This window comes from Homarus americanus, unplaced genomic scaffold, assembly GCF_018991925.1.
Source record: "Homarus americanus isolate GMGI-L3 unplaced genomic scaffold, GMGI_Hamer_2.0 scaffold4896, whole genome shotgun sequence".
Lineage (NCBI taxonomy): Eukaryota > Metazoa > Arthropoda > Malacostraca > Decapoda > Nephropidae > Homarus > Homarus americanus.
The window spans coordinates 1,493,964-1,518,525 of NW_024749657.1; the positions used below are offsets into that span (position 1 = coordinate 1,493,964).

The 24,562-nt window shown below is 42.1% G+C and overlaps 1 protein-coding gene across 1 annotated transcript; it reads right to left on the reverse strand.

The window, feature by feature from the left end:
• Positions 1 to 6,106: 6,106 nt before the first annotated feature.
• On the reverse strand, positions 6,107 to 23,035 carry LOC121853569 (tigger transposable element-derived protein 1-like). Its single transcript, XM_042347792.1, has 3 exons — positions 21,793 to 23,035; positions 17,900 to 17,977; positions 6,107 to 6,769 (listed from the first exon to the last, which is right to left on the reverse strand). The coding sequence occupies exon 1, from the start codon at positions 22,935 to 22,937 to the stop codon at positions 21,912 to 21,914; it is 1,026 nt and encodes a 341-aa protein (XP_042203726.1). The 5' UTR covers positions 22,938 to 23,035; the 3' UTR covers positions 6,107 to 6,769; positions 17,900 to 17,977; positions 21,793 to 21,911.
• Positions 23,036 to 24,562: the final 1,527 nt, after the last annotated feature.

The following is a 24,562-nucleotide window of genomic DNA, read 5'->3' on the forward strand; positions in this document are numbered from 1 at the left end:
TTGTCCACTTATTATATTATTATTTATACACTATTATTTAAGGTTATGTGTAAAGGAAACACATTAATGCTTAAAGGTACATTTATTCAACATATGCTAATAATAGTTAGAAAAATTACGTAACCATCACGGTATCGACGGTTTCTTTATCGACGGCCGTCTACAGATTTAACCCCCGTCGATAAAGAGGGAGTACTGTACTTGTTCTGATTTTTGTTTTACTTATCGGTGTCCTTCCTTTCTCTCCTTCTCTCGTCTCCTTCTCTACTATCCTATACCATTCTTATTCTGTCCTCCCATCCCTCCAGTCATACCCCCACCTCTCACTATCCCTCTACTGTACACACTGTAGCTGTAAGGTCCGAAAATGGTCTGGTAACGCTGAAACTGCGCAACCAGATGCATGATGAAACTCAGCTCCCCCCCACCTGTTATCTCTAACTATTTTCTGTTTCCCCGTTTTTATTCTTCTATTTACTCATCTTCCTTCCTTTACTAATCCAAACATAAAAAAAAGTAGGCTAAGAAAAAAAGTGGGGGAGGAGGAAGGCGCCGTACGATAACTGCAATCGTGGGCTGACAGCGTACAGCGAATGAGGGTGCGCCAAGTCCGTAGACTTGCATCATTTTCCAGCGTAAATTAAATGGTTAATTAATGGCTTCCTAAAGAAACCATCGATATGGGACCAGGTTTGTTCCACACTATGAATTTTTTGCCATTTTTCCACCAAGTTTGATGAAAAACAATTGCGCTGTTTCGGCTGCCCAGAACAGACAAGCCACAAGGACACTAAAAGCAGTCCTAGACTATGTTATATTTCACACAAAGCCTGTTCATCGAGCTGACGGCGCCATGAACCTCATTGGGAACTGCCCGTGCCGCATATGTGGTGTCAGTAGCATTTTACCGAATCCAGCTGGTATGAAACACGAGGTACCATATATAGTTAATTTTTAGTCCATATAACACGTGGACCTTGAACATATGGTAATCAACAACCTCACCAGCCAGGACTCGAACCCTCGACCTACTGCGTGGGACTAGGGAACCTCATTGGGAACTGCCCTTGCCACGTATGTGGTGTCAGTAGCATAATCTTCTTGATTAGTAAGGGTCTAGTACACTGCGGTTCCTAGCAACAGGCCAGTAGGGATGATTTCTTTCATCTTTTCCACTAATTTCCCTTAACATTCTTGTTTAAGAGAACTTTTCTTGTAATCTTCACGTTTTATTTGCCACAATGATGGAAACTGCTTATAATGTTCAATAAACTCTCCAAAACTCATGAGAGTTCCGTGCGCTCGCCATGGCTACTGAGTTGGAAGTGAAAATGCAGTGAATCCAGAAATATTATAAAATACTGTATAGATAATAAAGGAAGATAAATAAATACCAGTCCAGTGCATAAGTGGTTTAATTGGCTAGTAAACTCTGATAATACAATTATAATTAATTTAGTTTTTTTAAATTAATTTACTGGTAAACATAAGAGTCCATCATTTTTTTTTTGTGAAAGTTAAATAGTAAATTTGATGGCGTGCAGAATGAACCTGGTAAAGGTGTGGTTATATTAGTGAAGAATTTTCTAATTTCTCTTGTAGACAATGTAAATTTCTTGAATGCTCATTTGTATAATAAAACGGCATGTCATTTGTAAGATAAAGTGGTCTAGTGTGAGATCATTATGAAAAGGAAATATTCTAATTGGTGCTGTGTATAGGGCTCCTATTACAAGTCGTGAGAAGAATCATTTATTGAATTACCTAATCAAGTTGTTTCCTTTCCTTGTGGATGTAGTGTTAATCTCCTTGTTTTGCTCTACTAAGATACTATTCCTGTTGTAAATATGTCTTCTCGTGGATGTTTGAACAATCCAAACGTATTCTGCTACATATGTGGGTGCTTTGTTGTGCAAAGGCAACGACAAGAAATTGTCGGATTCGTGAAAAATGCATATTTTGCCTACTTTGGAGTGAAAATAGGTGATTTAAATAAAGTATGTCGCACTCGTGTTGAAGGTTTAAGACTGTGGAAATATGGTAAGAAAAAAGCTATGCAATTTGGAGTCCCTATGGTTTGGCGGGAACCCAAAATTCATGGTGATGACTGTTTTTTTGCTCTGTGAAGATAGAGGGATATACATAATGCAAAAAAATAAACAAGGAATAATTTATCCCAAGATTCCATCTGCCACATGGTCCTGAGGTTCCAGTCCCCATTCCGTCAGATGTGTTGCAGTCCGTGTCATCAGAAACTGACAGTGATTCATCGTCAGATAACGGAAGTGATGTTTATCAACGTGAGGATATTAGTGATGTACCGGAGGAGTTACCCAGAGTGAACTTAACAATCTGGTTAGGGATTTGAATTTACCAAAGGAGTCTGCTGAACTTTAAGGATCTAGGTTGAAATCACAGAAATTTCTTGGTAGTACAGTGATCCCTCGGTTAACGAGTTACCTTCCATAAGATTCTTAACTTCGGTTAACTAGCAATCCCTCGATTAACGAGTTTTTTACGAGCCGACCTCAACATGTTTTCGCTTGCATTTGGCGGTCCACCAGCTGTAGTATAAATCCGCCAATACAGTAATCGGTTTTAGGGCTTAAATTCCTTACTATTGTAGTAAATATCAAGAAGTTTATACTATTCAATAATTTTAAAAGTTTAATATTAAATTTTTTAGTCATTTTAACAATAATTGAACATAATTGAAGGTAAGGAAACCAGTTTCATGTGCGCCATCCAGCCTCTCAACACACCAAACAGGTGCCAGTCTCTGTCTTTTCAATGGAGGTAACATCTTGCTTGAGACTCTCTTCAACTAAACGCTTTTATTCTGTGTTTGCAAGCAAATTATTGGTCATTTTGAAATTTATTTTACATATTGACAATATATAATGCAGTACAGTGTTGATTTTAAGAAAATAATCTTGAATTACACCAAGAGAACTAAAATTTTTTGGGTGAAATGGCGCCATGGGGTGACGTCTCTTCCACCCCAATGCCTTCTCTTCTCCTCCACCCCCATTCTAATTCCCATCATCATCATCATCCAGGAGCCTTCTACATACACACCTCAAAGTAAGTGCACTTTTCTACCTTTTTTGTTGAATTTAGGCAATTTTCGGTGAGCTGGAACCAATTACTCAAAAACCCATTGAAACAATGGTTTCGGTTAACGAGCAACCTGCTGGAACGGATTGTGCTCGTTAACCGAGGGACCACTGTATAGGCAACGTGAACAAGAACTACAGGTAGTTCAATTTTTTTCAGAGGAAGGCTCTTGGTTTATTGTAATAATGTGTCTTCTTTAGTCAACTATTTTTGCATTACTTATACAGCTACTGAATGGAGGTTGTTCATTGATTCTTCAAAAACAAGTCTCAAAGGAGTTTTACTTCATAATGGAAATGTATTTTCATCAATTCATGTGGCTCACTCTGTTCATCTTAAGGAAACTTATGAAAGTTTGCAGATACTTCTAGAGAAAGTTCATGGTTGGTTGGTTTGTGGAGATTTCAAAGTTATTGCTTTGTTGCTTGGTCATGTTTTTTGTGTGAGTGAGACAGCAGAGCAAGACGTGAACATTTGGACAAAAAACACTGGCCACCTAGACAGGCTCTTGTGCCAGGTTCAAAACATATTCTACATGAACCATTGATTGACCCTAAGAAAATGATTGTTTCAGGTACATATGCAGGGAATTTCCATCAGTCACATGAAAAAATCGGAGCTGGCATTTTCGTGTGCCCTCAAATCCATAAGTTAATGTTGGACCACCAATTTGAATAATCGATGAACCAGTGTGAGAAAGAAGCATGGAATAGTTTTAAGAATGTTGTGTATAGTTTTTTAGGCAATAGAAAAGATCTACCATATTTGCTGGCATATAAGACGCACCCCTATTTTACAAGGATATTTTGCGGAAATTTTTTTTTAGTATGTTTCATCATACAATTATTGAAAGTGATTTTAAAGTGGTTTTGTAGGGGAAAACATATGATTTTGTGCAGAGTTAATGCAATATATACTGGAATCAAGTAGGAAATCATATATAGTAACATTATACTAACCCAACTCTACCTCTGATCAGAGCAGCTGTGTGGCTTGTTTATATTTTGGTCAAGAGAATTACTGACAGGATGTGAAACTCGTATTTTTAGCCATGATGTTTTGTGTTGCCGCGATCTACCACCAGGGTGTAGCACCATCCTCATTGTTTTGGCATCAACTCATAGGAAACAGCTGACTGGCAGCTGAACTTTCTGTTAACATTTCTTTAATCTTTCTAGAGGCATTTTTCATTTAGAAAATAAACAACTGTTTCTTAAAGGTAATAGTCATTAAATAATGTAAGACATGTATCTGGTGTGGGTTACGTATGCTGGGGAAGGAGGTACAGCGAGATGTTGTGAACTTCCCTCTGCCGTTAAGCCAATGTAAGCCATTATTTACGTTTTTGGCAAATTTGCCGTAAGTTTGTGATAATTTTACTTGCTTTTCAGTATTTTATTATTAGTAACACAATTTTAGTGCTTAGTGGACTACTGCTCGTCCCAGACTCCCTAGCTAGGCACCTCCGCCTATGGCGCTCAGCCTCCCATCCGTAATACGGGCACATTTGACCCAGGGTAATATGATACATTAAAAAAAAAGTGTCTTATATGGTAAACTATCAAAACATTGTTGAAGGTATGTTGAATAACTTTAAAAACATAGGTTGCAATATGAGTGTAAAAGTGCATTTTTTACATTCCCATTTTAAAATTTTTCCTGAAAATTTGGGTAGTTTAAGTGAAGTGCAAGGTGAAACATTTCACCAGGACATTAAGGCAATGGAAAAGAGGTATCAAGGAAGGTGGAATGTGAACATGATGGCAGACTACTGCTGGATGCTGAAGAGAGATTGTGCCAGTGAAAAGATTGACAGAAAAAAAAAGTTTCACCCATCCTAGAAGCCTATTATCATGTTCATACATATCATTTCTTTCTGTATTTGCAGACAAATAGCCTAAATCACAATAATCTTTAGGTTTAGTTAACATTGAAGCCTACTGAATTGCCTTATTTGTATTATCTTGTCATATTTGTACTGTATATTTATTAGTTATATTATCTTGTCTCATTGGTAATAAAGTGTGAAGTACGAGAGCAAAACAAAGTTTATTTTTGAAATCCTTGATGAAAAACGAACTAGAATCAAATCTCAGTTTTAAAACATTCAACTCTTCCTAAAATGCAGACAGGTGTAAAATCAAACATACACTTGGCCCATACATCATAAATAAGCACACCCACACTTTCCCTCCTTCCACCTGGTTGCACTGGCACTCACTCCATCCACTCTTCCTTTCAGCTTTTCACAGACCGAACACACTTAACGGTCTTCTTTTGTGCGCTTCCATCACTTCCTCTCATCATTTATTCCTCTTACATTCCACACAGCCTGACTTTCCTGAGCCCCCGACAGGCAGAGGATCCAGGTCAGAGGCTCATTCATTGAGCTTCTTCTGGGAAGGCGGGCTCCTAACCCAGAGCTGCCCTCATTATTAAAGAAGGGGTTATGAGGTTGACCACAGAATCTCTCATGTGGTGGGGTCGCCACACCAAATCTTCAACTACTTCTAGCATTTCCCATTCACCTGTAGATGACACACTAAACCATCTCTCTCTACAACCCAAGTTTGACTTTTGTTCGCATTAACCGCCAGTCCTTCACCAATCCTGGGAATACCAACAGATAACTAAAAATATAGTCCTGTGGAGTTTTACATTCAAAAGTTGGTTAAAATGATGAAAATGACATCTTAAAATACAATACTGTGGTTGTTTCCGAACTTTCGGCCATAAATAAAGACCATTTCCAAAAGTTAAGGTTGCACTACATTTATTCATATAATAAAAATACAAAGATGTACATTCGAGATTTAATAGAGAAAATATAACACAAAGATTACTGTACAGTATATCTATAATAAAAATGAATCCATAAATATATAAATCTCCTCAATACTGTATACAAAATATATATACAGTAGAGGAGAGTGAGATCAAGTCCCTAGGGGACAGCAGGGGTCCATAATGTTCCAGTCATAAGGCAGTGACCCTTACTAATCTTCTTAATCCAAAGAAATTGACCATGCCATCTCTAAGCACAGCAGCTGTCCGTAGTCAGGTCATAGGGAAAGGTGAGAAGGTTGGGTCATCTTACCCAATGACCTGACTATGGTCAGCTGCTGTGGTACAGGCAATTGCAAACAAACCACAGTCAGAATATCCTCTCTGCTGTGTGATGTTTGCATACTCTACTCTAATTCTTGGACTTTAACAATTTAACAAGGCAACCACCTGGCAATTAAACTCCTCAGAATTTTGCAGTCCACTGCCACTCAAACTGTCAAACTCTGAGTGTTATTATTACACTCAATTTTACGGAGTGTTAGCCAGTCTTTCTTATGCACATTCAAGACCTGAAAAAAATTATTCACAGGAGCCTGAACGTGCATACAGTTTTTGCTGTAAAAAACAAGTGGACTGAAATCACGAGATCAAAGGGAAACGGCTACCTAATAAATGCTGGGCATGATCAACATGTGCATCACTCAACCAATTCCTTGGGCAAGCAACTTCACTTGCTGCGACCCATGGATCTTTATGGACAGGTGCTAAGTGGACATCAGGCTGCAGTTTCCCTCGAGCCACCACACATTCCTACATTTGCCCCGTAGATCTATCCACGACCATGTCATTCCACTCATCACGCCTCCTGAGAAAAATAAATATTTTGTTATGCATTGTTCAGCTGACTTGTACTTGATGTAATGTATGAAGACCCTCCTAAGTTGGACCTCCTTAAGTTAGAAACACCCTTTAGTTGGACTAGGGTCTGACTTGTGTGGACGATATAAGAGTTAAATGCATGCAGCACAAGCAAATGCCCATCTGTTATTGCATTGGAAGTGGACCTCCATTTCCCTCACTATCTTTTCAGTGCCTCGCTAGAGGAAAGGTCACGGCAGACTTAGCTCCCGGAGATAAATTGTTGGTAATGGCTAGTGTTACTTGTGAACAGGGATGTACCCTTCTGAGGGTGAAGGAGGATGAAGGAAGAAGACACGAGACAAGGGAAGCCCGTGTCTGACGAAAACTCAGGCGAATGGAAGGTTGTGAGGAGAGGAACGACCAAAATGGTAGTGAGAAAAGAAACCAAGGAAACAACAACAGCTAAGTGTAAAAACTCTTTTAGTCCTTTGATAGATGAATTGGACATTAGCATAGTCAAGAACAAGATGGTACAAAAACCTTAATTGTTGGTGATTCCCAGGTACGGTACCTGGATAGAGCTTTTTGTGGTAGAAATAAAAATAGGATGAGGGTGTGTTTACCAGGAGCTGGGGCAGGGGATATAGTTGACAGGATGGACAATATCTGGTCAGGTAATGGGAACAAACCCATTATCTGCCTAAGTGCAGGAGGCAATGATATTTGCTGGTGTAGGAGTGAGGAGCTTCTTGATAAGTTCAAGACAGTTGGCAATGAATGGTTGTCAAGGGCAGTTGGTGTCAACAGCCATCTTGACAGATATTGCAAGTCAATATCAGTCCCATTCATTGACTACTGGGACAAATTTTAAGGCAGAAGGGACCTTTATGCTAGGGATGGGGTGCATCTGTCTGGGGATAGGGTGGCAACCCTGGCTGGCTCTCTTGAGAGGGCAGTTCAAAAGATGTCGAAGTCTTTAAATTGCTCGGGGAACATATGGACACAGAGGTGGAGGAGACTGCAGTGGGAGTGGGTAAACACAGTGAAAGGTTACAGGGAAATGTTGCTTGGAATGATGACAAAACTAAATTAGGCAGGGAGTTAAAACCTAAACGGGTCAAAGAGAGGACTCAGAACACGACTAACTTAAATGTCTACTACGCAAACAGTAGGAGTATAAGAAACAAAATGGGTGAAATCAAGGCGTTGGTATGTACTGAAAAAATCGATATAATAGCATTAACCGAAACATGGATAAACTTACTCAAGTGAGTTACCTGTCAAATACCAAATTACAGGTTACAAATTATTCCATACCAAAGGGTAGATTAGGAAAGGAGGCGGAGTAGCAATCTATGTCAGGGATAATCTGAAGTGTGAAATAAATAAGGAAATAAAAACAACTGAATACAGAAACAATTTGGATAGAATTAATCGATGGTAGAGAAAAATTAATCGCAGGAGTAATATATAGACCTCCTAATCTTGATAAGAGTTAATGAGCGACTTATTTGGGATGAAATGCGCAGGGCTTCCAGACAGCAAAGTCTATATAGTGGGCGACGTTTACTTTTGTCAAATAGATTGGATCGACCTTACAGGTAACTCAGAATCAGAGGATTTTGTTGAAACATTTCAGGACAGTTTCCTAAGTCAACATATAACTGAACCCACCCGGGGTAATAATATACTCGATTTAGTTCTATCAAACAGAGAAAACCTCATTAGTAATGTCGAGGCAGGGAACAAACTTGCCAACAATGATCATGAAGAAATGACATTTCAATTTGAATTTAAAGGCAGGTCGAAAAGGCAACTAAGAGAAGGGGGTATCACGTTTGGGGAAGGATTACATGACCTCACACAAGATACCCACAGAGGGCGAGCTCACTTTACCTGGAGACCTGACAATGAGATCCTCACTAAATAGGACGGTTGAGAATGACCTGATCACGAGATCTGAGGTTGACGAGTTCCACAACAATTTAAATAATGAGTTACTTAATGCACAAAAGCAGAACATACCATACAGAAAATTCATATCAGACAACAATGACCCTAAATGGATAAATAATTATTTAAAGAATATTATTGGACAAAGGAAAGCTATAGGTAGAAGAATAAATCGCGGTGAAGTTTACCTCCGAGATTATTATAAGGTATTGGCCAGTAGAGTTAAAACCGAGATAAGAAAAGCAAAGAGGAATAATGAACTGAAGGTAGCAAGGGAGGCAAAGTCAAACCCCAAGGGATTCTTTCAGATGTATCAAACTAAAACACGAGATAAGATTGGACCAATACAGTCAGATACCGGCGAGCTAACTGATAACGACGGAGAAATGAGCAATAATCTGAATAAATGTTTTTCAACAGTTTCATACTGAAAATTTAAACATGATTCCCGAGGCACTGACTATATACAGAGATAGTGAAGAAAATAGATTAAGCGAGATAGTAGTGACTGGTAACGAATGTATTAGCCTGTCACATTAATATTATACAAATATGAGCTAATGACATTTTCAATTATTCATTATATACATTCTATCACCCAGACTACTGAGCATACAGCTATATAAGCATTTGTTCTTTCACATCTCCTTGGGTGGACAGCCCATAAACATTTGTTCTTTCACACCTTCTCGGGTGTATAGCCCATAAAACTACAGACTCAAGTGTGTGGGTAGGCTGTTTAGTTAATGGCTGTGTTGAAGTGTGGTTACTCTCCAACCACCAAACTCAAGAGAGTTCAGCCCAGTTCTCAACAGTTCACAGCCTGATACAATGCCCTATAGTAGTGTCGTGAGACCAGCTCTCCAGGCTGTACCTCTCTCTAAATATATCAGCTAATTACAAGCTCAGGGAATGCGCATGCGTGCATAGTGTCAACAAAGGCTGTTAGAGACTGCTCCTTAAAATTCGTATTTCTGAACGAATTCAGTGAGTCTACCAATCCCAGCCTGTGCAGACAACTATAGTAAGACCCAGTTATCAGCACAGTGGCATATATTTTTTTTTACTTTCAGACTTTGTCATTTTTTGGGGATAAAACATCTGGTCCTACCACCCGATCCCTCTGAGCAAAGTCTTTCAAGTTTGCGCATGCGCAATGTGATAGCGTGACGTAGCAGTGACGTCATTACCACTCCACCTGACTGCAGTGTTGCCAACGTGCCCTAAGCCCGCCGTTAAACGCTCCCGTTTGTTGGAAACGGCGGCAGTAGGTGACAGTGATGCTGACGACTTTCTTCTTGAAGAAACGTCAAAGAAGAAGCAGAAACCTCAGAAGTCAGGGTCTCCAGCAGGGGCCACGGCTCCCCCTTGCACCCCTTCTGGGGCTGTAGAGGGTGGACTCCTCCTGTCATCGGGGTCCCCAAGTGAGCTTACATGTGGCTCAATGACCGACCCTCCGCCGACGATGGACATAGGGGATTCCCTTTGTCTCCCTGCCCCGTCGCGCCTTCGTCGTCTCGCCTTTCCTCGGGACTTGCCTCTGAGCACACGGACGACCTGGTTCTTCCGTCACTGCTCTCCACTTCAGGACTCAACACTTCGCCTCCGCCGAGGTCCCACAGCCGTGATAGTCACCACACAAATGGACGAGACGGTACGCCTGCTCACTCAGGTGGGCTTTCCTGCTCCCCAGGGGGAGGTGATGCTGAAGTTCACCATCATCACCCCAGAAACTCGTCGTACCAAGGTAATGGTTCGCCACGTACCCTGGGAGATCCCTATCGACGATCTTCGCCCTCTTCTCCCACAACTACTGGACATGGAACGCCGCATCAACCCGGTCTCCAAACGTCCATCCAACGAACTCATCGGCTGGTGGGTGGGCCCCCTCCCTCCGAAGGTGAATGTAGGACCAATTCACAACTGTCCTCTCGACCGATTTCTGTGCAGGTCCTCACGAAACAGTGGAATGCAAATCGAAAATTCAGAACAAAATCCCAGTTATTCCACGGTGTGTCAATTGCCATGGCAGTCACCACGCCTGGAATGCCAATTGCCCACAGCGTCCTGGCACTCGCCCGGGGAAAACTTACCTTGTACCACCGCCCTCGTCTCTGACGAAGCCCCTGTCAACCAAACCTCACTCCTATCCACCACCGCCTCTTCCATCCACCAAGGATTTCCCATTGATCTCCTCTCCTCTACCATCCCCCCTATCACCCCTACCACCCATCCTTTCTCCCCTCCCTCCCTCTCCCTACCGTTCTTGGAACAAGGTCGTTGCCGGCCCTGCCACACAGTCACCACCATCTCCTGCCCACCCGGACCCCCGCTGTCTCTCACCAGCACCACCACCTCTTACTCAACTGAACCCTCACCGTCCCTCTCCGTCGCTACCACCACCACATGCCCAGTCGGGCCCTCGGCAATCCTCGCCGCCACCTCCAGCTCCTGTACAGGTACACCAAGTTGGTTCTATGGAAACAATCACTCTCCGTCTGGATCGCCACTCCAAGCAAATCAACCTTCTCTCTGCCCAACTCGACTTGTTTGTGAAAACAATTGCGACATTGCAGAGGCAACAACAACTCATTCTGGACACCCTGACCCAACAGGGGCGCACTTTGCAAGCCCTGATGACCCGCCTCCTTCCATCTCCCGAGATGGAGGATCCATCCCTCGCTCTCCCACTCCTCCCTCTCCATTTTTCTCAACAGAATTTGGTACCTCCTCTGGAGCCCTGTCTAGCCCCTCCGACTCATCTCACACCGGAGGCCGTTCCCTCCTCTTCTTACAATGGAACATCCAGGGACTTAGACCTCGCCGGACAGACCTCGCCCAGTTTGTGCTCTCCCATCAAGTAGATGTTGCTCTACTTCAGGAAACCATCACAGACGATGTTACTCCACTCCGCCTCTCTGGCTATACTGTTTACACCCTGCCTCGGTACCGTGGGCAGGCTCGTGGCCTCCTCACCCTTGTGCGTAACACCATTCCATCTGTTCGTCTCCCTTCACCTGACTCACATGGACCCCCGTCTGAATTACTTTCTGTCTCCCTTACTCTTGGTGACCGGACCCTTCGTGTAGTCAATGTTCATTTCAAGAGTGATTCTCTGGACCCCCAGGTTCTTCACGACCTCCATGATGGGATTCCCACTATTGTTCTTGGCGACTTTAATGCCCGCCATCCCACTCTTACTCCGGATCATCCCACGCCATGTACCCTTAACGGATCACATCTCTCACAGTTTCTTAATGGGGATGATGATGTTCGCTTTCTTTGTCCTGACGATCCTACTCGCCTCCCCCATAGTTTCCTTGATGTTGGCTTACTATTGAACGGTCATACCTCCTTTCATCCTACCGTCTGCACCGAGCCTGCTCTGTATAGTGACCATCTTGCCGTTACTACCCATCTCAGGCTCTCCTTCTCTGCCCCGACATCAACTCCTTATCGATCCCCTCGCCTTCGTCTCACACAAGATGCTGTTCCTTCCTTTACCCAATACCTTTCTACCTGGGCGGATTCCTATGTTGTCCCCCAGTCCCTTGACTCTTACAGCGCTGATTTTGTTGATGCCGTGTATGACTCTGTCAATCGCGCTACCCCTCCACGCCCTCCCCGTCACCCCAGAAGTGCCACCAACTACTGGTATCGTATCCCTGCCATGAGACATCTCCGGCAGGTAACCCGTGATCTCCACTCTGCCATACGGAGGTCTCGGTCTCCAGAGGACTGGGAAGACTTCAAAAATTGGTGCTCCTTTGCAACTCAGGAGCGCCGTCGGATACGTGAGGCGGACTGGCTATCCTTCACGGGGTCTCTATCGTTCCAGTCGTCACCCTCTTATGTATGGAATCGGATTAATGCTATACGGGGTACTCGACGGAGGCCTCCTCCCCACCCTGACCCCGCCTCCCTTGCCTGCTCTTTAATGGAGGACTGGGCACGAGCTTCCTCCCCTGAGGCACTTCCAGATCCAATGCAGGAGGCAGTGCAGGCTCGCATCGATGCGTCTGAGCCTGTTGTTCGTGCTGCTCTTACCTCCCCTGCCCCCACTGATCATCCCATCACACAGTTCGAGCTTGACAGTGCTCGTCGCTCTAGAAAAGACACCTCTCCTGGGGATGATCAGATAACCTACTCCGTCCTCAACGCCTGTACTAATATTCCTAACGGCCCCTTGCTTGCTCTCTACAATATGTCTTATGAACATGGGGTTCTCCCGTCCAACTGGAAAAATGCCACTATTATCCCCATCCCTAAGCCGGGAGATCCTGGGAAATATCGACCCATTAGTCTTACCTCCTGTGTTTGCAAGATGATGGAGAGGATACTCCATCGTCGCCTTCTTCACACCATAGGCGGCTTCCACAACTCCCTCAATGGTTTCATTCAACATCGCAGCACAGCACACTCCATTGCTTCCTTTTATTGCAATCAGACTGCCCGCATCTCCGTCTTCCTTGATATCAAGGGAGCCTTTGATACGGCTCAGCCTGCCCTCATTTTAGCTGAACTTGCGCGGTTAGGGGTTAAAGGGAGACTTCTACAATGGATCGCCTCTTACCTCACTGGACGTCAGGCCCGGGTTCGCGTTGAAGGCTCTATGTCTCCTGTTCAAGAAATGAACCTCGGCACCCCTCAAGGTGGAGTCCTGAGTCCCACCTTGTTTAACACTCTCATGCACTCCATTGCATCTCTCCCGTGGCCGACAGAAGTTGTCCACTCAGGATATGCCGACGATGTCCTCCTCCAAGCCCCTGACTACCTCAGCATGCAGGAAGCCCTTGATCTGGTCTCCAGAGAGTGTGATTCACTTGGTTTCCTTCTTTCAACTGCGAAAACAAAAGCCATGTGGCACGGTCGTGTTGTACCTCCACCCCTTCTCTTATCAGGAACGCCCTTGGACTGGGTTAATGAGACAAAATACCTGGGTGTGTATGTAACTCGCACACGTTGTCAGATCCCTGAAGTCCGCTATCTTCGAGACATATGCTTTCGGCGTCTCGCTCCCCTCTCTACCATGTGCAGGGGTTCCCTTGGTGCCACCATCCCTGTACTTCTCACCATGTACAAGTCCTTTGTCCGTTCCTGTGTCGACTACGCCGCCCCTGCCCTCGTCAACATTAGTCGGACTGCTGTCAACCGTCTCGAAGTTATCCAGAGGAAAGCTGCTCGTATCATCCTTGGGGCTCCTCAGTGGACACGCTCTACTTCTCTATATACCGAACTTGGTCTTTCCCCCTTACAGGATCGTGTCCAGGAGTTTTACCTAAAAACTGCCGTTTCCATTCTACGGGATCCTCGGGGCAACTATGTCCAAGCCAACTTGACTCCTGCTGTCCGAGGCCGACCTCCATCTAGAAGACAGTGGCGAGGGTCACTCATCCGAGCCCTTCAGGAACACGACCTCCTGCCTGATATTGTTGTCACCCCTGCTGTTGGTTCGTCTCCTTCTCCCTGGCTGGATTTTCAACCTGAAGTGATTGCCCTCGGTGGACCGCTCACTCAGGCTGAACTAATAGCCCTCCTTGCTGCCCTTCTCGCTGAGGAAGAAGCAGATGGTTTCTGCCCCTTGCTTGTCTGCTGCGATTCCAGGTCTGCTCTCGACGGGATCGCATTTGGATCAGGGGAAAATAAGGACCTCATCCTCCGAATACGAGGGTTAACATCCACACTTCAGGATGCAGGCCGTCCTGTGACATTCCTATGGATACCCAGTCATGTCGGTATCTTGGGGAATGAGGCAGCAGATGGCCTTGCCAAGACTGGCTGCAACAAGGCCACACCTGACTACGTTGTTCCTCGAACACTTTTACAGATTAGGACCCAAATTCGCCGCAAACAGAGAGAAGCTCGGGAAGCAGCCATCCCCCTGGACTCCCCGCCCACCTGGTACGATGTCCTCCGTAAACTTCCTGACCTCTCGTACGTCTACGGGAAAGGGTCGCGGAAAGGGGACGTGATTGCTGCCCGTATCATCATTGGGTATGACTTTGCTTGGGAGATTGGTATCCCCGCATCCCCTGAGCAACGCTCTTGTGCATTATGCAGAAGACCCGACAGCAGCACCCTTATCCACTACCTCCTAAGATGTCCCCACACACAACGCTTCCGTGACGCCTGCTGGACCACCACTCCACGACCCCCTGACGGAGACACGATGATCCTCCCCATACTGGCCAGATATTTTGTAAATAATATTGATTATGTGTTAAAGGAATATCCTTCCTTCCTTCCTTAGGCTTTAGTAAGCCCCTTTATAATATTTATACTGTATATACTTGTCACATTTGCCAGATGCTTCTGGTGTCATTGTACAGGGGTACCTAGTGACAGCACTAGGATCCCGCTTCCTCTATCAAGGAATAAACAATTGAAAGTGAATTGAATTACAAGCTAATAGCTATGCTCATTAGTTTGTCAATACCCAATATAACTAGAAAATCAGCACGTGTGTTTACATTAAACCAAGGAACAACGAGTGAAGAGAACATTACCTGTGTGTCTTGTTTAACTTACAAGCTAAGATAATTACAAGTACAACCCAGGACAGCTGTGACGATTTCAAATATCAACCAATCTACGACTGCATCAAAGGTGACATGCCGTGAGATTACCCGTTAACACCTCATAACACCATCTGTGAGAGAGTTACTATACCACGTGAGGCCCCTCATAACACCATCTGTGAGGTAATTACTACACCACGTGAGGTCCCTCATAACACCACCTGTGAGGGAATTACTACACCACGTGAGGCCCCTCATAACACCATCAGCGAGGGAATTACTACACCACGCCAGGTCCCTCAAAACACCATCTGAGGGAACTACTACACCACGTGAGTTCCTCCTAACACCATCTGGGAGGGAGTTACTACACTACGAGTTTGCTGTTCAACACCTACATTAATCTGTATGTTCACTGTATGTTCCTTTACCTTTCTCTAATGAAGGCTTTTGTTAAACCACCAATGTATGTAATAAGTCACTTATGTCCTATGTATATTTTCAGCCTTCAGGCTGCAGAATTTTTTCAATAAACCGTTAATTATTATTATTATTATCTCACTCAGCTGCATCAAAGGTACCAGCGACGAACTTACACTCATTCAGGCAAGTGTTAACAAGTGAGATAGTTTGATATCCTATCACAGCTAAAACACGACATTAGTAAGCAAATAGACAAGTTAAAGCCTAATAAGTCGCCAGGTCCCAATGAGATATTTGCCAGAGTATTAAAGGAATGTAAGGAAGAGCTTAGTATGCCCTTAGCAAAGTTGTTTAGCATGTCCTTAAAAATGGGTGTAGTACCAGAATCCTGTAGGATAGCGAATGTAAAACCAATTTTCAAGAAGGGAGATAGATCACTATCCTCTAACTACCGTCCAATCAACTTAACACCAATTGTAGGGAAATTACTGGAAGCAATAATTTCAAACTCTATTCAAAATCACCCGGAGAAGCACAAGTTGATCAGTGATTCCCAGCATGGCTTCACAAGCGGGCATTCATGTCAATTAATCTATTAACATTCTTTTCATCTGTTTTTGAATCAGTGGACGAGGGGCACAATTATGATGTGGTATATCTCGACTTTAGCAAAGCCTTCGACAGAGTCCCCCACGAAAGGCTAACGAGAAAAGTGGAGGCTCATGGCATTGGAGGAGATATTCTAAAATGGATTAGGGCGTGGTTACAGGACAGGAAACAGCGAATGAGTATTAACAGCGCTAAATCCGATTGGAGTAGCGTCACTAGTGGAGTACCCCAAGGCTCAGTACTTGGACCATTATTATTTATTATATACATAAACGACATAGACATTGGCGTAGACAGCAACATAAGTAAATTTGCTGATGACACTAAAATAGGGCGTGTAATTAAATCTGACGAGGACTCCGCAAAACAACAGGAAGATCTAAAAAAAATTTTGAATGGTCTGAAAAATGGCAGATGAAATTCAATGTGGTCAAATGTAAAGTACTTAGTGTAGGAGATGTATACAGAGAAAACAGAAGAACAACGATGTTATAGAGAAATCCGACTGCCAGAAGTATTTAGGAGTAATGATAAGTAGGAATCTTAAGCCAAGTAAACAATGTGTATTTTCTTGAAACAAGGCTAATAAAGTACTTGGGTTCATACAAAGGAGTGTTAGTTACAAGACTAGCGAGGTCATCGTGAAACTATATCTTGCGGTTGTGAGACCTCACTCGGATTACGCAGTTCAATTCTGGTCACCGTATTACAGAATGGATATAGAATCCCTAAAAAGAATTCAGAGGAGGTTGACAAGACTAATCCTTGGCATTAGGAACCTCAAGTACAGAGACAGGATTAAAGCATCTTAATTTGCAATACCTGGAGAGATGTAGAGTGAGGGACGATATGATCAAGATTTATAAATGGAAGTCAGGGCTAAAGAAAGGGGACATAACAAAGGTACTCAAACTATCCAACCAGGAGCGAACTCGTAACAATGGTTTTAAATTAGACAAATTTAGAATAAGGCGCGAAATAGGTAAACATTGGTTTGGAAATAGAGTAGTGGATGAATGGAAGAAGTTAACAAACATCATTATTGACTTGAATATGATGGATAACTTCAAACATAGGTTGGATGGATATATGAACAATAGGGGTTGGGTGTAAATGGGACTGCTCAGTTTGGGTGAATAGTGCTTACTGCAGTTTCCTCCATTCTTATGTTATGTTTTGGATGTGATTTTTCATCAAATGTTGGTCAAAATTAATGAGGGGGGGGGGCGGGGTGTTCCACATAAGGCAGACTGGCTTTAGCCCCATATAATAACTAATCAACCCAAGCTCATCTTGCCTTTCACATTTATTCTTATATAGTAATGTCTATATGTCCACAATTCCCATACCCTAACTGCCTTTTGTACTACAGTATATTCAGTTCCAAAGTTAAGCTTATACAGCAGATGTTTTCACATTTTTGTAATGCCACCTCATATTTTTTCAGACTACTAAAGTTAAATTAATTGAAAATTGGGAATTATAACCTCCCTCTGCTACTGATCTCCCATTGCATAAACCATAATAAATAACATTAAATAACAATGTTATGAATATGAAACCTCAATTCTTGGTTCCAATACATTGTAGTTGAAAGCTCTTTTTAGAAAATAAATTAGATTGTTGTTTACCGTGTGGGGCTGCTGGGTGGGGTTTGATGTGTTGGGTTGCCGGAGAGTTGGACATCGGGGGTGTCATTCAGCAAGTCACTGAAAATATGTAAAACATTGAACATATCTCATATTATTTTCGCAATTTTCATTTAACACTGGAAGTAGTGGGTGTATTCAAGAGTGAGATTTTATGTACTAAAGCGCATTTTTTTCCCAGCCGAGAATAGATGCCCTCCTCAAAATTTACAGCCGATTGGTTGTTGCAAACCTGTACGATTTTGTCCTGAAGTAATGATTGTATTTCTAAATGAGTTTATTCATGATTGTTGGGATGAGTTTCTGACGAGAAAGATATTTAGCTAAATTATATAAATACATACCGGTACATTCATTATTTCAAACCTAAGCATGTAGGAAGTTTATCAGAAGTATTATACACATGAATTAACTGTTAAACTCTGGTAGCAAATTCATGCTTTTGTAGTGGATCCTCTCCCCTACAACTCCCAACTGAGCTCCGGCCGCGCGCCTACCAGCCAATCAGCGTACAGCCAGCTACACCGAGAGACTAGGTCTATGCAGTGGACGTAGGGGTACGATCGCCGACCTAGTCTCGATCTTCAACCTCCAGCTCAGGATCAGAGCGTTTCACACCTTACGCTTAAGCCGCTGTGATTGGCCCTCTCGCTACGCTCACCCCAAATCCTGATCCTCGTAAATTGTATAAATACGGCCATGCCTGGCCAGGGAGACCATTCTACACTCGGCTACCGGCCCAGCAACATCTCTCACAGCTCCTCATCACCCAGCTCCCTCAAAAACCTCCTCGCCCTACAGGACCTCTGAGCAGGCTTCTCCTCACCTAGTCACTCCTAAGCACTGCACTGTACAACAATATATATACAGAAAGCGCATTGTGAATTTCCTTCCTCCATCCCATCCTGAGTGTGAACACAAACACAGATTATACCCCACACTTTTGGAGGATGCATTCAATACATACTTATTTTTACACACAATAAGGCACACCAAGACAAATTACATATCAGTAATACTACATTATTAAAAAAAAAAAAAATTTTAGAGATCAGAATCACATTGAAATATTACACGACCGTCAACAGAGGCGGGAAATATGACTGCGAACAAATTCATATTTTTCCCGCTAGGGCAAAGATCTATGAATGGGGTCTGCCCAGATCGTCACTGCGTTCGTTCCCATCAATATATAGACGAAAATAACTGTTGCTTGGGATAGAAATAAAAAGAGAAAAAAAAAACTAAGATAATTTATTAAAGACAAAATAAATAATAAAAACGTTGTTAATACGCCTGCAATCATCTCACTGCTCGGTGGTTCATACGCTGGAGCCAAATCACCTTCATTTGTTCTGTATTTTGTTTATTTACCAATGTTGAATTGTTTTCTTTATTAAACAATTATTATTCGTGTATAGTAATAACACAATAATTGTCAATTTTTCAGTTTTTTTTTTATTTACCAATGTTTTAACCGTTTTCTTTATTAAATAATTAATATTTATGTATAATAATAGCAATACTTCTTGAGTCGTCTGTATACTGTCCATGTGTAACTTCTATCCGTGTAAAATAATAACTTACAACTTGTCACTAATACCAGTGACTGTTAGTGGTGACAAAACGGATTTGATATTGGTGACGAAACGGGGGTGTATCCTATCCCTATGAATACATCCAATATAGTGATTATTCTTAAGTCCCCATTTTTCTTTCATCTTCAGCTAATTTAAATGACTGTTTTGATAGGATCAACTTTACAGCATAAAATAGTTACATGCATCTGGAAGAACCCCTTTGAAATGTTCTTTGCCTAACTGATCACTTTATATTTAATTCCCTTCAACCTTTATAACCTCTTTAAGGTAATGTTTTAACGGTTATTTTTCATTATCCACCCATTATCTTTTTACAATTTTTTCCTTAACATTTAGTAGTTCTCACTGAGAAACGAAAGAATATAGTACTGTACTTGAATTTAGCGGCGCATTCCAAAGATGAATGAGATTTTCTTAATTTATTAGTTGTAAAAATCACGAATTTTTCTAAGTCCCGATTTGATGTTATGGCAACATGCAGCATCGCTTTCGTTTCGTTATCCACCCATCACCCCTTTTCACATGAAAAATATACTTTTACGCTAGGTTTCTTGCGGTTTTAGACGATTCCAACATTTATATTTGGGGCAAATAACTATTTATTGTTGGTAAGGTTAGGATGTGGCCGGTTCGGTTAGGTCAGGTAACCTAACTAACAAAAAAGTTATTTGCACCAAAGATAAATGTCAGAATCATCTAAAACAACAAGATACTCTGTATTATAAATTTACCCCTGCCTCCTTATTTTTAATGGTTCAACCGTTGTAAGACAAGCAGTATACTTTCCAGTCTCCAGGTATGAAATAACTCATTTTTGATGTTGTCTGCAGCAAACCATTAAGTTTAATGGTCCCATCAATACTGGATAATCACTTTCTGGTGTCAATGAAGTCAAATGATGGTCGTACAAGCGTAATTGTTGTGAATCACTTCTCGATTATTATTTGGTGTCATAGTAAATTGGTAAACTTATTAATCTGAGTTGGGTTAGGTTAGGTTTGATTAGATTAGGTTAGGTACATGCACTTGATCTATTAACTCAGATTAAATTAAGTTTACCAATTTTTTATTTCTGACACCAAATACTAGTCAAGAAGTGATTGGCAGTCCGATGTATTCATCTAGGACCATTATTTGACTTCATTCCGGCTATATTTGGCTACATTTGGGTAATTCCTTCCCGCCGTACATGCACGCTATCTATTAACCCAGATTAAAAGTAGGTTTTCCAATTTTTTTGACTTTTCGACACCAAATACTAGTCGAGAAGTGATTGCAGTCCGATGTATTCATCTAGGACCATTATTTGACTTCATTCCGGCTATATTTGGGCAATATTTAGTAATTAGTCGGACCCCCATTGCAGGCTACCCCATACTCCTCCATTTTTTACTTTTACTTTTATCCTCTTCGCCACTGATCGGCTTGTTAGCCGCTTGGGCGATCGGTCACATCTCTTTCCTTTATATTCTTCACCAAAAGGTCGGCTCGCTAGCCGCCCGGCGATCGGTCACGTCTCTGTCACGCACTGTTGGCAAGTACTGGGCATGCACCGGCTCCTGAATGTACCTGAACCCGCTCCGTGTTGGTCAAGTCTTCTTGAAAGAGCTCACACTCGGTGCCGTCACAACACTCTCTGGTAGATTGTTCCAAGAGTTTACAACCTCACCCGAAAAAGTTTGCCCTCACGGTTTTCTGGACTTACGGCTTCTTCAATCTTGAGCTGTGACCCCTCAGGGGCGAGCGTCCGCCAGCTCCAAGTAAGGACACTAACTGAGTAGTGCCCCTGAGATGCTTATACACCTCAACTAGGTCCCCCTTGCCCGTCTGTAGTATAAGCTAGCAAGTTCAGGCGCTCCACTCTTCGGGCTGTGAATGTTTACAAACACACACACACACATATATATATATATATATATATATATATATATATATATATATATATATATATATATATATATATATATATATAGGCTGAAATAGCCTAACGGCGAAGAGGCCAGTAATCTCAACAACATATATATATATATATATATATATATATATATATATATATATATATATATATATATATATATATATATATATATGTGTGTGTGTGTCGGTAAATTTTTACTTTAGGACACGAGTCCCTAGGGGTTGTTTACCAATGATAACATCTCACTAAACTGTATTAATATAATATCCTCCACAGCATCCTGACCTTAGGGTAACACTCGCTAAACTGTATTAAAATAATATAATTTAAGCAATACCAAAAGTATAAGCACGTACGTGTCATAGGAATGCAGGTCCATCATGTAAGCAGAACTGACCAACTGAGGCTGCCTGCGGAACAACCCCAACCAATGAGTCGTACGTCTGGCATTTCAATTTTACTTTCGACTTCACTTTTAACTGCTGCACCGGAAGTAGGAAGTGGTGGACCTCTGCTTCTGGTTGGCTATCTTCCTATCCAGCAGACGACTGTAGGTAGAAGAGAGCCTGTACAAGCTGTCTACATTCTCCGTAGCCCTGCCCAAATCAGGATCGTTGTCTCTAATGCACTTGATGGCAGCATATATGAAGGTCATGTATTCCTTAAGTTGCGTGATTTTCCACTCTTTCTTTACGTGTGGGGGCACATCTTCGGCTTCCTCCTCTTCCTCGTGCTCCTTAGTCATCTCAGCTAACTCTAAAGCTTCTTCAGTCGTTATTGGGTCGTCCATGCTATCGAGCAGTTCCTTCACATTAGCACAGAAAAGCACTGTTACTCTGTCCTCACTGGCCTTAAATCCTGGAGCTTTGGCATTTGCTTTTTTTAAGTATGCCTTCTTTGGCATCTTTTTCCAGTTTATTTCTGTCGCATCACAATTCCCGATTTGTACTGGAGTATAGCTACGTTCCTCAACCGCTTTTTTCGAATATATCTTCACTTTTTCCCTTGCAGATGTGTCGGCCGATGCAGCTTCCCCTGACACACACACACAGCGTAATTCAGCTCTCTTGATGAAGCTGTGAAGCCAGCCTTGGCTAGCTGTGAATTTACATTCACTTACTGGCTTTCCATCTCGCTGAAGCAGACGTGTCTGTATTTCCATTGCCTCATTCTTTATCATTGGACCCGATATAGCAACTTTACGGCGTTGCATGTTTTCAATCCATATCTTGAGTGTGTCTTCCATTTCTTGGTAAAGTGGTGGCCTTAAGTGTTGGGTGGTCTTGGAAACTGTTGGTTCAGCAAATGCTGCATGAATCTTGTCTGCCTTCTGTCTAATGCCACGAATGGTGCTTTCATTAACTCCGTAGCGGCGTGCGACAACAGAGGCACTTGCTCCCTGTTCAAACTCGTTCAGAATCTTCACCTTATCACCAATGTTGAAGGTTTTCCTCTTCTTTTTCTCACTTGAACTAGGAATGGTACAAGTACACTTTGGCATCTTGGTAAACAGTAGTAGAGCACGTGGTGACCTTGACTGGCGAGCCAGTGCGCAGCGCCATGTAGAGCTGAATCAGAAAGACTGACTGGTCACTAGACTGTAACGTCGAGGCCGGTGAGCACAGGGTTGCCAACTCGCTAGGCTGGTACCTAAAAGTAGCTAAATGTCGCTAAATCTTCCATGGAAAGTCGCTAGCTATTATTCCCCCCCTTCAGTAATTTGATGCAAATTATATTTTCATAATGCCGACTATAATGGACGGAGTATAAATAAAATGCATTATGTAAAAATAAAAATATTATTTTTTTTAAAGTTTAATGTGCACACTTACCTATTATTCAATAGTAATTGCATCCCAGTCCTCTTAGTCGTCGGCAGTGTGAACAACTGTAGAGCTGGAAGCATGTGAAGTGCTTGGTTCAGGTTCTCTTGTAACTGTATGCCTCCACAGTCCCTATCTTTCTTAAAATATCACTAGGAAGTTCATAACTTGCACAACAGGTGTTCTGTCTTTTTAACCCATACTTTATTGTAAGAATTGCCTTTAATGTCGATAGTTTCATTTTGTTGCGCAATTTTGATTTCACAAAGTTCATATTACTAAATGTGCGCTCTACATCTGCGTTTGAATGCGGAAGAGATAAGGCAGCGAGTGCAATTTCAGCCAGATCATGGTAAGGGTTTTCACCTGTCGCATCTCTGTAATTTGCCACTTCTGACCACAATTTTAGGGTGTTAGATGTTTCTGTCCAGATTGTGTGATGCAGTTTTTCCACTGGAAATCAATCTTGGTAAGGGTGCTGGAATCTTCTGTAAATAAGTGTGCCAAACCAAGTATATCTGATTTAATAGGCTTCAAGCATTCATCGGCACTCAGAAAAGAAATAGACTGCAGCACACGAATGTTGTCAGGTAAGCGTTGACCAAGTTGTTTTATGAGTTCAACCCGTTCAAATGTATTGTCCCTGTAACCCCGTTGCTATATATTATGGCTCGAAATTAGGAAAACCGAGTTTTCATGGACAGTCCAAAAGTATCCAGAAAGTCGCTAGATTTCTGTGGATATCTCGCTCTAAAATGTCGCTAGAAAAAAACAAAAATCTCTAGATCTAGCTACAAAGTCGCTAAGTTGGCAACTCTGAGTGAGCAGCCGTGGTGGCGCCTCTGGTGAGCAAATAACGCACTTGTTTGCCATGGCGGCAAATTTGAAATATTTTCTGCCCGATTTCCCTCGAGAAATAAAAAGATTTGCCCCTATATATTTGAAAATGTCGATAATTTTGGTAGTCGTGATATAATTTTTTTTAAATCGCTATATAACCCGACTCTCTATATATATATATATATATATATATATATATATATATATATATATATATATATATATATATATATATATATATATATATATATATATATATATATATATTTCGTGAAAATCACAATGAAAGAAAACGTGGATAAGATAAATCTTGATAAATCACACACGGGAGAAAGTGGAAACAACGAGGTACCTTGGCTTTCGTCTTTATTCAAGACATCTTCAAGGCAACTGGATTACGATACGATACGAAGTCATTAGTTAAAGAGGTGAAAGAATTGGCTAGGAATTGAAGAAAAATTAA